The 13,474-nt window shown below is 48.0% G+C and overlaps 6 protein-coding genes across 6 annotated transcripts; 4 read left to right on the top strand and 2 right to left on the bottom strand.

Moving 5' to 3' along the window:
- The first annotated feature begins 33 nt into the window (after positions 1 to 33).
- Positions 34 to 2,223, top strand: DEU56DRAFT_832804 (spinocerebellar ataxia type 10 protein domain-containing protein). Its single transcript, XM_041354609.1, has 10 exons — positions 34 to 227; positions 277 to 456; positions 514 to 584; positions 643 to 763; positions 827 to 913; positions 971 to 1,087; positions 1,138 to 1,203; positions 1,258 to 1,652; positions 1,709 to 1,957; positions 2,013 to 2,223. The coding sequence occupies exons 1-10, from the start codon at positions 82 to 84 to the stop codon at positions 2,156 to 2,158; spliced, it is 1,578 nt and encodes a 525-aa protein (XP_041203138.1). The 5' UTR covers positions 34 to 81; the 3' UTR covers positions 2,159 to 2,223.
- Positions 2,224 to 4,098, bottom strand: DEU56DRAFT_832809 (Leo1-like protein-domain-containing protein). Its single transcript, XM_041354610.1, has 4 exons — positions 3,776 to 4,098; positions 3,534 to 3,717; positions 3,284 to 3,478; positions 2,224 to 3,222 (listed from the first exon to the last, which is right to left on the bottom strand). Exons 1-4 carry the CDS (start codon positions 4,039 to 4,041, stop codon positions 2,233 to 2,235), a joined length of 1,635 nt encoding a protein of 544 aa, XP_041203139.1. The 5' UTR covers positions 4,042 to 4,098; the 3' UTR covers positions 2,224 to 2,232.
- Positions 4,099 to 5,630: 1,532 nt separating this feature from the next.
- DEU56DRAFT_873659 (uncharacterized protein) lies at positions 5,631 to 6,344 on the top strand (the record flags this gene model as incomplete). Its single annotated transcript, XM_041355877.1, has 3 exons — positions 5,631 to 5,915; positions 5,967 to 6,089; positions 6,144 to 6,344. 3 exons carry the CDS (start codon positions 5,631 to 5,633, stop codon positions 6,342 to 6,344), a joined length of 609 nt encoding a protein of 202 aa, XP_041203140.1.
- Positions 6,345 to 7,473: 1,129 nt separating this feature from the next.
- On the bottom strand, positions 7,474 to 8,446 carry DEU56DRAFT_832815 (uncharacterized protein). Its single transcript, XM_041354611.1, has 2 exons — positions 7,906 to 8,446; positions 7,474 to 7,855 (listed from the first exon to the last, which is right to left on the bottom strand). Exons 1-2 carry the CDS (start codon positions 8,329 to 8,331, stop codon positions 7,823 to 7,825), a joined length of 459 nt encoding a protein of 152 aa, XP_041203141.1. The 5' UTR covers positions 8,332 to 8,446; the 3' UTR covers positions 7,474 to 7,822.
- A 355-nt stretch (positions 8,447 to 8,801) lies between these two features.
- On the top strand, positions 8,802 to 10,179 carry DEU56DRAFT_917912 (uncharacterized protein; the record flags this gene model as incomplete). The annotated part of the gene is made up of 6 exons (XM_041358050.1): positions 8,802 to 8,939; positions 8,991 to 9,230; positions 9,281 to 9,391; positions 9,445 to 9,747; positions 9,799 to 9,921; positions 9,976 to 10,179. The coding sequence occupies 6 exons, from the start codon at positions 8,802 to 8,804 to the stop codon at positions 10,177 to 10,179; spliced, it is 1,119 nt and encodes a 372-aa protein (XP_041203142.1).
- Positions 10,180 to 11,995: 1,816 nt separating this feature from the next.
- On the top strand, positions 11,996 to 13,424 carry DEU56DRAFT_78395 (uncharacterized protein). Its single transcript, XM_041352179.1, has 5 exons — positions 11,996 to 12,186; positions 12,236 to 12,346; positions 12,400 to 12,711; positions 12,770 to 12,892; positions 12,967 to 13,424. The coding sequence occupies exons 1-5, from the start codon at positions 12,103 to 12,105 to the stop codon at positions 13,138 to 13,140; spliced, it is 804 nt and encodes a 267-aa protein (XP_041203143.1). The 5' UTR covers positions 11,996 to 12,102; the 3' UTR covers positions 13,141 to 13,424.
- Positions 13,425 to 13,474: the final 50 nt, after the last annotated feature.

Below are 13,474 nucleotides of genomic sequence, written 5' to 3' on the forward strand. Positions count from 1 at the left end.
CTCAGCGCTCGTCAGCTGATCGTCGCGGACCTACTATGGTCATCGCCACTCAACGTTCAACAAAGCTTGTTCCTCATCCAGATGGACTCCGACCAACCTTCGCTCAACCTCCGCTTTTGCGAGATCTGTGCTGGCTTTCTCAGCCAGAGCAGTAAGGACAGTGTCCCATCTTTGACCAGGGCGCTTGATACGATCGCTAGTGATCTCGCTAGAAATGAGGACCTGAGGTGCGATAGGGAATTATCTCCCATGAGAACTCAATAATCAACAATGTAGGATTCGTATGGGATTGGATCATCCTTCGATCTGGCCGTCCCTCCAACAGGTGTGGAATTATCTTGCGGACTATCCCTCAGCGGATGCGGATGTCGCAGAATTGCGCATCCTCGTAATAAGCGTCGCCAGATTTACCAGGAATCTTGTCGCAGGTGTTGCAATGAACCAGCAGAACGCATTGTGAGTCAAACAAAAGTCAAATGATGCTGATGTCCTAACGGCCGAGCGAGTTTCAAGTGGAGTCGAGCCGGCTCTCCGCCGTATTTTGCATTTGTACAGCTCCTGGTCTGCGTTTCAAGTCCCGGATTGTGAGTTGCCCATTCTTCATTACACATGGGAATTCAAATCATATACCCGCACCCACAGCTTTTCCAGCTACTAGGATGGCAGTTCAAGCGCTCTCGAACATTGTTACCACCAATGAGGATCTCACGTCCCGTCTTTGGAATACTTATCTTTCCCTGCCTGAGGAGCATGTGGTTCTCATGTAAGCCACTACAGCTACTTGCTGAGCTACAGGAGTTGATTGTCTTCTTTGGAACAAATCCAGCCGCTTGCTCGGCTCCCCTGACCATAGGACCATCCTATCACTCTTGGTCCTTATGGTAAATTGCATTCACGACAGTACTGAGCGCCGGTACGTAACGTATCGCTCGCTCTGTTTACCCTCTTGACAAATTCCCTTTGCATCCAGTTCTTTACTCACGAAAACACGTGTGGGAGCCCGAATATGTATAACGCTTTTGGACCGTGTAGTCCTATTGTACGATGCGGAGGAATCCAGCGACGGCGCAAAGGCGTTTGACTATGGGTAACTGCAGCTAGTGTATTGTGAAACTTCTTAATGACTCTCTTTAATAGGTATCATTTGTTTGCCCACTTGTTTGACGGCGGCTTTGCGCCGGACCTGTACAATTCCTTGTCCGTGTACGTATAATACTCTTATTCCACGGCAGACAAAGTACTCATGCTCTGAGGTAGTGAAGGGGAGGCAATTGCGCCGCACCAGACTACTTTTTTGAAACTCCTCGACTCATACCTGCAATCGTCGCAGATCTGTCCGATTCATCGTGACATGTGCCCCATGCTGTCGGAAATTTTTCTGTCCCTCGCGTCATATTCGCAATCATCGATTACACGAGCTATTAACCCAACCAATTCGGAACCTTTGGATGGTTCCATCGAACACCTACAAGAACTTGATTTATTACTGCCCAAAACGTGCGAAGCACTCGTACTTGCAACTCAATGTATCGTCAAAATCTCATTACTCTCCGAGGACCAGCGGGCGATGGAACCATCCGCTTCCGATTTGGGAGCGATCTTCCGAGATGCCACCTCAACTGACGGTCAGGGCATGGCTGAGAGTATTATAGGCAGGTCTAGACCGTCAAGCTAGATTAGAACGTAACACCTGATTATCTTTATTCAGAGCTCCTGCGCCTTCTAGACGCGTTTCTTCCACGTATTTACTTTGGCAAGGCTGTCGTAGATCCCGTGACGGATCAAACCACCCCATTGTCAACCGCAGGATCCAACGGATTTTCGTATTTGAAGCGGGATCTTGTGCGTTTGGTCGGGGTGCTTTGCCATCGAGATAAGACATTCCAGGACCGCATTCGGGTATGTAGGGGTATTCCTGTTATTATGAATATGTGTGTTGTGGACGAACGAAATCCGTGTACGTCAACTTTTTTTCTTGTGAGAGCTCAGGTTTCACGCCCTTGAATCTTTAGACCTTCGAGAACATGCTATATTAGCACTTCGGAATCTGTTAGACGACAACAAGGAAAACCAGGACGAAGTTCATAGCATTAAACCATCAGGATATTGGGATGAGACGGGAGTGCTGCGTGAGAAGGTTGGAGCTACGTTGAGATGAACAGCTGTCAAAAGCATCAGATTATGCGTAATTATACATAGAACAACGATGAATGGAAACTAGGTGGCGGCAAATTATTCGTCGTCGTCGTCGAGCGCCATCGTTCTCTTTTTACGTGCACCAGACCCAGCTTTACGGACCCTATGCTCCTCTTCTTCTTCCTCGCTTTCGATGTCCATGTCTTGGTCGCCATCATCATCCCCTGCCTCTGCGCCATCATCCCCTGCCTCCGTCGTCCCCCCGTCGTTTCCAACGTCTTGGTGTTTCCGCTTCCGATCATCTTGCTGGCGCTGAATAATTTTAGCATCAAGCTGATCCAGAGGATCTTCTTCTTCCTCCTCTCGGTGTTTCCGTTTCTTCTTGGACCTAGCCTCACCATCAAACTCCGCGTCATCGTCTGACTCATCCGCCACCACGAAATCGTCCTCTTGATATTCGCCGGGACCCCTTTTCTTTTGTTCATCTGTTTTCCGTTTGGAAGCACCCAAATCATCGTCATCCTCTGAACCTTCATACTCCGGTTCTTCTTCATCTTCCGACCAGATATCGTGTCCCTGCCTTTTCCTTGATTGACTATACCTCTTTTTACGAACACCAAATCCAGTATCGTCAGTTTTCTTTTTGGATTTTCGAGCCGATTGCTTCATCAACTCCATCTTTTCGCGCTCAGGGTCCATGGTTGGATCGGGGGCCATACGTAGTCGTGCCACCTTGTTATGTTTCTGACCAACCGCACGCACCAGCATACGATGCGTTTCGGACTGCATGCCTGTCGGTCGCAGTGTCATATACCCTGTGACGACAGCTTCCGCTTGCAGTACCTCTGATCGCTTGTGTTGTGCGACCAGATATGTTAGACCTTGAGATCTTGAGTTAGAGAGAATGTTTTGTGATGCTGCCGGCTGGCTCTGTGATGCCTGTGACTGCTGAGTGCCTCCTAGTGATTGGCGTACGATGCCGCCGGATGTGTCGACAGTCTTGGTAATATCAAACAGCTCCTTGCCTAATCTCAGGCTGAGAGAACCATCAGACCAACGAATCACGCGACTGTTCGACTGCCTTTTCTGTACATAGTAAGAAGGTCAGGCATCAGGGGCTTGCACAATTTGAATTTTCACTACTTACATCTTGACCAAGTTCATCTTTTGTCCACCGCCAGCGTACAGTATTTTCGACTTTGAGCTTGATAGACATGCTCTTCTCACGGATGCTCTCATTATGGTGGCTATCGTCCTCCTCGTGCTCTGGACCAATGTACGTGTCCGGATGAAACGGCTTTGAGTCCATTTTGACAAATGTTGGCATTCTAATTGCCCAGTGCTATGGAAATGCAGCTTTTAGCGTACAGACATAGTAATGAGACTAAATTACATACATCCCCATCTGAGCTCTTTGGAACCGGGATGTTGGGAATGCGCACATCAGCTTCTCGGACCTCTTCCACGACGACACCGGGCTCTTCAGGTTCCAGATATTCGAGTGCTTGTCGGTGTTCTTTCTCCGTCTGTGAGATATCGTCGGACTCAAACCCAGATTCAGCGGGGGTAACGGCAGGGGCACTAGGATGGTAGCAGTTGTACTCATCAAAGCCTCGTTCCTCGTACACTGTGTATTTACCTGTCTGATTTCGAATCTGCAACGTCATGCTTTTCATCTACCTCGTTTCCAAAGAGATCTTCCATTTCTTCTTCTTGGGCTCCGTCTTCAAGCACCCCAGAAACTTGCGCGGTATCCTCTTCCTCCTTCGGAAGAACGTCAGTGCTCGGGGGCTTCATGTCCACGTCTTGGTGATTGAATCCTCCTGGGATGACAGATGATAGTTCTGCCGAAAACCCATGAGTGTAGCTTGCGGGATGGTCCAGGGCGCCAGCGAGGGATGACATATGAACTCAGTAGCTTGTCCCTTCGAGCGCGACTTGAGCTTGAGCGTTGAACTGAACGTTTGAACTTACAAATCTTGATTCTGGAAAAGGAAATTTCGGGCACAACTGCACTAGTCAGCTGTCAACGGTGAACTCACACCGGAAGTTCAAACTTAATAGTGCGAATGCCGTCGTTTCAATATGTATCCTTCTTTCCTTCTTATCTCCCAAATTCAGTAAACCTGGCTGGGCAGGTGGGCACGAATTCATCTCATTGGCATGCGGCGGGGCAGTTCGGGTCGTTGCTGTGTAGCTGGAGAGCGAATTAATCTCATTGGCGCCGCGGGGCGGTGGATCTCTGGCCATGGTCGTGACAAACAAACTTATTTTGGTGCCCACCCCGCAGCGCTCAGCCATGGCCTGGTTGCTGTTCCTAGATGTTCCGCGACTTGAACCGGATCTGGAATGCCACTGACACTTGGCTGTCTATAGGCTTGCCCATTTATGTGCGGATGTTTCGTTTAGAAACCACTCTCCAACGCGCTTAAGGGCCGACCATTTGGACTGCGGAATTTAGTCTTCCCCAGAGTAAGATATGACCTGACTCAATAATCAGGATACTTGCGATTGAACTATTTAGTGGTAAAGGCTTAGGTCCCTTTTTACTTACACGTTTCACGAGGCAGGTGTCGTTATTCCGACGATCTCTTTAGAACGAGCGTTCCGGCCGCTCCAGATTATCGGCCACACCCCTTGGCTTGCACAGCAACTATGTACTTGCTGTATTTCCATCTTCCATGTCATCCAGTGCCTATAAATTGTGGTCTCAACCGGCCAATTCAATCTTGCTTGACATCATCTCCCCATGACTGACACACCCTCATTCGACGGCTTCGCCAGCGTCTTCAATGCAGAGAATGATATGGGATGGAGCATGGACTTTGAACAGCAGCACCAGCAACAACAACAACAACAACAACAACAGATGTCAAGGTCTGCCTTCTCCCATGCTCCTGTATGTGTGTTTTTGCATGCTTGTCACCTCGCTCACCACCGAAATATATAGATCAGCCAACTGAGTCCGTATGACTACCCAGGTCACGAATTCCCTGGCCAGCTACAGTTTGACTACTCATCATTCCCTGTACCGGTTCAAGATGCTCCTAGGAATGTGCTTCCTCGAATTGACACGAAAAATTTTGGTCCGCCGCGGGTATCAGTATCTGACTCTTCTTCAACGACTTCAGCAGGATCAATGATGCCGCGGACTCCCTCTTACAATTGGGTAGCAGATGGTCACCTTCAGGTCCTTGGACCTCCGGGAACTCCATCATCTCCATCCAACCTATATCATGCATTCTCACCCTCAGTATCAGTATGTCTCGATGAACTAATTACACTATTCATTGACAATCGATGTGTCAGATTTCGAAAGGCCTGTCACCTATCCCCTCTCCAATGTCACCAAATTCGCCTGCTGCAATGGGTAGCTCCGATGAGGGGTCCTTTTCGCAAGTTTTCGACGACGACGATGAGGTTAGTACCAATTGGTGCAGTTGTTGTACACGTTGTTGAAAGATAGATGGATACAGGAAGACGCCCCTCAACCTATGGAACATGTCGTGAAGTGGAAGGCCATCCGCGATCAAGCGATCATCACCACAGGCACCACTCTCTACATACCTCAGACGATCTATCAACCATACACAGAAGCCGATCGTGTCCGCTACATCGAGAAAGCCGACCTTAAGGAACCAATTATCTTCAAGACAGCACACCCTGATCAATGGGGCATAGCACTCGAGGATGCCCTGAGAGCAAAAATGAAAGACCTTCTCGATAAAGATGACAACATGTTTGAGGACTGCGGTCCCTCAGTGTCTATCCGGCTTCAGGTACACTAGTTCCTCGCTGACTCGATTGTTTCCTCATATATCCACCCTTAGTGGCCTGGATACCGTGCGTGGACAAAACAGATCCCTACGATGGACTTCAAAAGTCCGAAAGGTCCTATCACAAGGGCCAAGTTGGCTAAAAACATTGCCAACTGCGTGAAACGATTCATCGAAGTGCGTCCTACAGTCTATATGCATAATCTGTGACTCATCTCACATTCATTACAGGAAAAAGAAAAGGAAAGAATGGAAATGGAAGCAGACCGAAGGTGGAGGGTCGGAACACGCCACATCAGAATGGAGGACCTAATCTTGGTGTCCCTGCACCACATCTCCAAAGGCAGTTGGCAACCTCAGCTACGTCTACGCACTCCACTGAGTGAAATTCACCTTCGGCGTACCAATCCAGTCCAGCCTTCCAGTGCATAGACTGACAGAAGTGCACTGCTTAATTACAATGCAACATGCATTGAACACCCCGGATGCCATCTGGATGACACCATGCCGGTTCCGCTCAGGCCTTTGAACTCGCTTCATTTCTCTGCTACCTCATTGGAAACGTGGTCTGTGCTCTTCGATAGGTTTTCTCAAAATGTGTGGTCGTTTTATGGAGTATCACATTTTGTATCGCTCTGCCTCTCACTGCTGTTAGATTTATAGCTTATTAACGTTTTAACGCCGGGCTTTCGGGTTTCCGTTCTTACTTGTCCATCGTGCTGTTTGCTGTGTAGCGTTCAATGCTTCGCTCCAGTAGGCTTCACTCCACGTTTTCTTGCTGCTTTCTACCTAGATCTGGACATTTAAACGACAGGATATCGTCTGTAACCCTATGTAACTTTTCATCGTGTATCCGTTTTTATACCCAAGGAATGGTATTGGTCAAGGATTTCAAGTTTGGCTGGCCGCTGGACCCGCCGCATCATGGCTCAGCGCCAGCGCTCAGTACTTTTACAGCCTTCTCAAGGTACTTACGAAGGACCAAAATATCAATCTTGCTTGTTGCAAATTCACGATGGTTCAAGAGGATATTTATGGTGTGTTTCATGTGCGTTTCATATGCATGTGTTGCTGTATTTCCAGAAACATCAAACAAAAACAAATTTATCTTGCTCTGCCTCATAGCTAGGCCTCACGAGCACTATCACAAACCAACCGCTGCTTGGTAGTCATGGAACTAACACAGGCTAGGTTTGATGCTGAACAGCGCTGAACACTATGCTGTCTCGATGAAGCATCGGCTCAAATCACTCTCACCCAGGATGTCGCACTGCCTGTCGCACTGCCTGCACCAGCGCCTACTGCCAACGCACACCCCCCAAATGCCTAATCTCCATCCATCGTGCACCTTTCATCCTCCCCACTCTCTGCGTCGGTCTGAGTCGCACTGGATATCGATGTTATTAGTGAGGATGCAAAGAAATTATAAGCCTGGTGGCATACTAGCAATTGCCAACTCTGATGCAAAACTGATGCAAACTAGGGCTCCGTGAAAAACTCCCCACGGAGTTATCGACGAGTTTTTAACCTACCCCCACCTTCGAGGGGTTTTTGACACGAGTTAAAAACTAGTTTTTGACCAGTTTTTGACACACTCAAAAAATGTGTTTTTCCAGGTCATTTTGACATTTTTTCGCTACGGTAATGCAAACTCCCACTGTACGGGCCCTCCCAATGGCGCTGGAACTGTACCAGTGTCCTGTAGTTGAGGTATCGTGCTTGCTCCTTCCACCGGCTTCTCTGATAGTAAGTCTAACAATCGAGGAGCATCAAGATGAGCATCCTCGCTACCCACAAGCACTCTTGTATCACACGACCTGTACATTGGATCACACTCGATTTCTGGGTCCTCACCCTCCTCCAACCAACTGTCCTCTGAGTCCGAATTAGGTGGGACAACACGAACACGTTCAGGATCCATCAAAGCCCACTGCCGATGGAACCTCATATGATGTGTCAGTGAACGTTATTTTTCATACATGCATTTACTCACTGATTGCTTTGCACAATTATAGTGATAAACTGTGGTCCGCCACAGATCACGAAGCCATTTTTGAAGCAGCGCAGAATTGGGACACTGGTTGAGGGCAGCCGTTAGAACGTCGACAACTGCAACAAGACCTGGCCCGCGCTCCTCAAACTCAAATGGGCACAGTGCGGACTCATCCTTCCGGCCTCTGGGTGCAAACGTGACCTCGAGCACATTATTCAGCGCAGCTTCGGTACTGCCATAGAGCTCGACCCTATCCGGATCTGGTACATAGTGTTCAAAATTATATTTGGAATTTCCGAGGGGGATGCTATGTGGAAGTTGTGTGAGTGCCGTTCGGAGGTGGTTTAACCGTGCGTCGTTACGCACAACGTCGTGGAAGAAGCTCATCAAGATTGTGATCATCGAGATACTTAGTTTGTCGGTCATATCTTATCGATCGTTCGGTGATTTCGGGTGTTCGAGAGAGTTGACAGGCTATGTTCCTGGAATCATATACATATATATTTGAGTTTTCGACGAGTTTTTGACATCCCAATATCAGGCCCGAGTTATCGACAGGATAAAAACACGTTAAAAACCGGTCAAAAACTCCAACGTCAAAAACTCCGAAGTTTTTAACGGAGCCCTAATGCAAACCGCGCTTACACTAAATCCATCATGCATCACACAGTTGATGACATCGGTGTCACAGGCATCAATCTGAGTTTTGCACAGAGGCCAGATACATCATGATATCTTGACGTCCGATCATTTGCATTGTTGATTGAATCTACCATCATGTGAGTATCTATCATTCTCGATTTCACACCTGTGTCACCTATCCAGCTATATCTTTGTTGACCTGCCTCTTGTCCATCCCAATACTTTCGCCGCGCCATTCCAAATTCTTCCCCATGATGAGTGACGCACCCCCGTTCGATACTTCCCCGGTCGTCTGCAGTCCAGATGATCATAGCCAGTCAGACATACTATTGGAGGGCTCGGATCTCGCCCATCCACAACAGTTGCCGATCCCACCATACTCTGTTACTCCTGTACGTGTTTCTTTGTATAGTAGTTGCCTCGCTCACCACCGAATCATGCAGCAAACCGGCCACATGAATGAAAATCGCGACCCCCGTGAGCTGCTGTTCAAGTATCATGGTGTACCATTTCCTGCAATTCTAGATGGTCCTCTGAGGAATGGACTTTCTCGAATTGACACGAAAGCCATTGGTGCACCACCGGCACAGTTATCAGTAGATAGTCGCCTTCAGGTCCTTACACCTCCAGAAATTTCAGTATCTCCGCCTGGCTCAATATCATACCCTGCATGCCCTCCCATGGTGTGTCTCGATGAACTAATTACATTATTCATTGACAATCGATGTGTCAGAATTCGAAGGGCCTGTCACCTATCCCCTCTCCAATGTCACCAAATTCGCCTGCTGCAATGGGTAGCTCCGATGAGGGGTCCTTTTTCCAAGTTTTCGACGATGACGACGAGGTTCGTACCAATTGGTGCAGTTGTTGTACACGTTAAAAGTTAGATGGATACAGGAAGACGCCCCTCAACCCATAGAACATATCGTGAAGTGGAAGGCCATCCGCGATCAAGCGATCATCACCACAGGCACCGCTGTCTACATTCCTCAGACAGTATATCAACCATACACAGAAGCCGATCGTGTCCGCTACATCGAGAAAGCCGACCTTAAGGAAACAATTATCTTCAAGACAGCGCATCCCGATCAATGGGGCATAGCACTCCAGGATGCTTTGAGAGCTAAGGTGCAAAACCTTCTCGATAAAGATGACAACATGTTCGAAGACTGTGGGCCTTCGGTGTCGATCCGGCTTCAGGTATACTAATTCCTCGCTGGCTCGATTGTTTCCTCATATTCACACCTCTAGTGGCCTGGGTACCGTGCGTGGACCAAGCAGATCCCTACCATGGACTTCAAAAGTCCGAAAGGTCCTATTACAAGAGCCAAGTTGGCTAAAAACATCGCCAACTGCGTGAAACGATTCATCGAAGTGCGCCCTACAGTCTATATGCATAATCTGTGACTCATCTCACATTCATTTCAGGAAAAAGAAAAGGAAAGAATGGAAATGGAAGCAGACCGAAGGTGGAGGGTCGGAACACGCCACATCAGAATGGAGGACCTTATATTGGTGTCCCTGCACCACATCTCCAAGGGCAGTTGGCAGCCTCAGCTACGTCTACGCACTCCACTGAGTGAAATTCACCTTCGGCGTACCAATCCGGTCCAGCCTTCCGTCGTATATTGATGCAATACCCCATATGCCACCAGGATGATACCATGGCTGACGGTTTGGCTCAGGCGTTGAAACTCGCTTCATATCTTCACTATCTCATTGTAAATGTACTCTTGACTTTTCGATATATTTTCTCAAAATACGCTGGTGGTTCTATGGAGTGTCACGCCGTTATAGAAGCACCAAAAATCGAGTTTCTCATGGCTGTTAGATTGATAAGTGACCGGGCTTTCAGGTTCTTGATTTGTGTTGATCTTTCTTTTTTTGTTAGGTGTTGGAGCGGTAGACATACACGTTCGTTGGTTCAGGAGTGTGCGTGGACGTTAAAGCGTATCTGAAAGGTATCGCCCCAGCGGGCAATAAAGCAAGATTTATGAAGAAAAATAATTCTGAAGACCAAGTAAACGCAGACTAGTCTAAGTCGTTGCTAGCTGTGTTAGAAGGCTTACGTACTCGGTCCTTTCAGCCCATTCCGACGGAATGCGACCATAGTCCATGACGGATATTCAAATGACATATCGTAACTTTTTTATCGTGTATCTCAGGCCTCAGGGCCCAAGGCTCAGAATTGCATGTAAATTGCGCAGTTCACGTTGCCGATTGCAGTCGTTTGGCCGGTGCGCATCTTATGAACGACTAGCGCGTCGCCGCATCCCTTCTCGCGGAAAAAAATTAGTTTAGGTATGGAAGCGTTGCGCATCTGATAGACCTGTTCAAACTTTTCTTCGAGGTATCACCTTTGCCCAGGCCGCTTCCCTGCCTGTCCCTCTGGGCCCGGGAAGTTGAATGGAGCGCGACCCGTTTTCTTGATCGACCAACAAGAGTATCGCGTACAAGATCTCCGCAGAGGCAACATCAAGAGCAGTGTTACTCCCTACTTACGGGTCCGGAACCTCCGAGCATCAAAGAATGGAATGACCAGTGGTATCGATTCCAACTTCAATGGTTCGCCTACTAGGGAGACTAACCCTTGGCAGCTTAATACTACCATTAATAGTTTCATACCCCGTTGTGGAGCTGAAAGAGGGGGTATTCGAGCCGCAAGCCTGGTACGTTTACTAGCGCTTACTTGCCACCATGTTGCGAATCCTGTTCCCGTAACATTCGGAACGATCGTGGGACACTGCCTTCCTGCCTTGCCAGGCAAGCAAGAAATCTATTTTTTCTGGTGACGTCGTGTATCAGCAATCAGAGACATCGTAAATAAGACGGGGGATTCGGCGAAGAGCTTTCGCTTGCAATGAGAGCCGAAGCAGCCCCTACTAACATTAATTCTCTCGTAAATTACACTCGTAAGTGATAAATTTGTACTGCGCGTGTTTCACGAATTGAGCTGATTCATATCTAGAGTCATCTACAAAGGCAGATCTTGGGGTGACTGGGGCTAGCCCAGCTCCTGACTTCAATATCATCAGTATCACTTCGGATTCCCGGTGTATCCGACGTTCCACAGCTGTGGGAGTTTCACAGCAACTTGTAGTTGATGGCCTTCCAAGGAGAGGAACTACGCGATCTATTGGTGTTGGTCATTTGGTCATTTTCACTGAACCCTCTGCGTCGGTACAAAAATTCACCGATGAGATTGATAAAGGACTACAGAAGTGAATGTCAGACGTTTCGTCATTCATGTCCTTCAACAACGCCAACCCCTTTTCTTTTGACAAGCTCGCCACCCCAGAAGCACCCGGATTATTGAACGGTGGGACGACTTCGGCGGATGATCTGACCGCTCGTACACTGTCTGGTAATGTCAGTTATTGCTCTCTTTCTTGAAATCTTAAATATTCGAATTACTCATCCTCGAAGTCATCATGCTCTGCAGGATTCCTGGAACTGCCGCTGCGGCCTACTTCAGAGTCCCCGCTGGATTGGGATTGGGATTGGGATGCTTTCTCGACCCTCATCGGCATTTCTGACAGCCGCATCACACTAGCAATGTGTGATTGTGAAGCGGAACAGCACACGCTCCCGATTGATTCCTTTACAAACTCCAACACAGACATGCAGTTGACAGAAATGGTGAGTTCATGGTTTGTTGGGTGGGTCGGCGATAACCCATTTTTTGTAGCGAATCCAAGCGGAACTCACGCCATTGCATGCTTTTGGCACCACCGACAGCGTATGCGAAGACTCTGGGAGCGATCTCAGCGAGATAAGTCGGTCTCCTCTAGAGAGCTGGGTAAGTTTTTTTTTCTCTTGTGATTCTGTAAGCTCTTACCAAGACTGTACAAGGACACCGGGGCAAGTAGTCGCTCAAATTTCAGGAAACCTGTCGACGACCAGGAGGAGGACCTCCAGCTTGCCATATTTCCGACCGGAACCACTGTCGTTCCTCAAAAAGTGTATCAGCCGCGAGGAGAAACCGAGCGACAGAAGTACGTACACACGGCGATATTATCTTCGCCCATCTTCTTCTACGCTGAGAAGCCATCTGAGCTGGGTATATCCCTGGAAGAGATACTCGAAAAAAATTCGAGACGTCTTAGCGATAGGGATGACCTGGTGTTTGAAGGCGGCGGCCGATCTATCTCATTGAGAATAGAGGTCTGCCACGAACCTTGCGATCTGGGTGTTATGAACTGATCGCGAACTTGAATAACAGTGGCCTGGCTATCTTTCTTGGAATTGTCAGCTCCCTACCAGAGACTATCGCAAGACACCAGGCCCCATCACTAAAGCAAGACTTGCAAAGAACCTTGCTACCTGCATACGCAAATTTGTTCGAGTAAGACTTCACGTTTCTTCGTTCTCTCCTGCCGAAAATTTTAATCATTTCCTTCGGTGGTTTTTTTTTTTCAGAAAATGGCTACTCACCACATGGAGGCCGGCGCTGATCCTATGTGGAGGATTAGTCCCCGTCGCATAAAATTTGAAGATCTCATCCTTGTCAGTTTGGATCATGTGTCGCAAGGAAGTTGGCAGCCTCAGTTACGACTTCGGCGACAGGTGCGGGGTGCATCCAGCAGAGCCTGATGATTCTGAGGTTAGTTTCATATTGTGGGGTGGAAGACAGTATCTAATTTCTCAGGCCCATTGATTTTCCCTCAAGAGGGATGCCGAGACTTCGATTTCTTATCGCTTTCACCATTTCAAATTCCCCCCACGAATCCCATGCTTTCCGTCACAGGACTAATATTTCTTCGCAGCTTTGCCGTTCACTATAACGTGTGTGTGCAGCGTGAGATTTATTCCATTGCAAGTTGTTACAATTTTCTCGTTCTCAAACTTCCTTCATAGTCAACTTGTTGTGCGCTGTTGTATTATTATGCTTTCTGCTGTCTTGTTTTCGTAGCTATCCGATGCATAA

The sequence above is a fragment of the Suillus clintonianus genome (assembly GCF_016758775.1).
Source record: "Suillus clintonianus strain FC179 chromosome Unknown DEU56scaffold_119, whole genome shotgun sequence".
Taxonomy (NCBI): domain Eukaryota; kingdom Fungi; phylum Basidiomycota; class Agaricomycetes; order Boletales; family Suillaceae; genus Suillus; species Suillus clintonianus.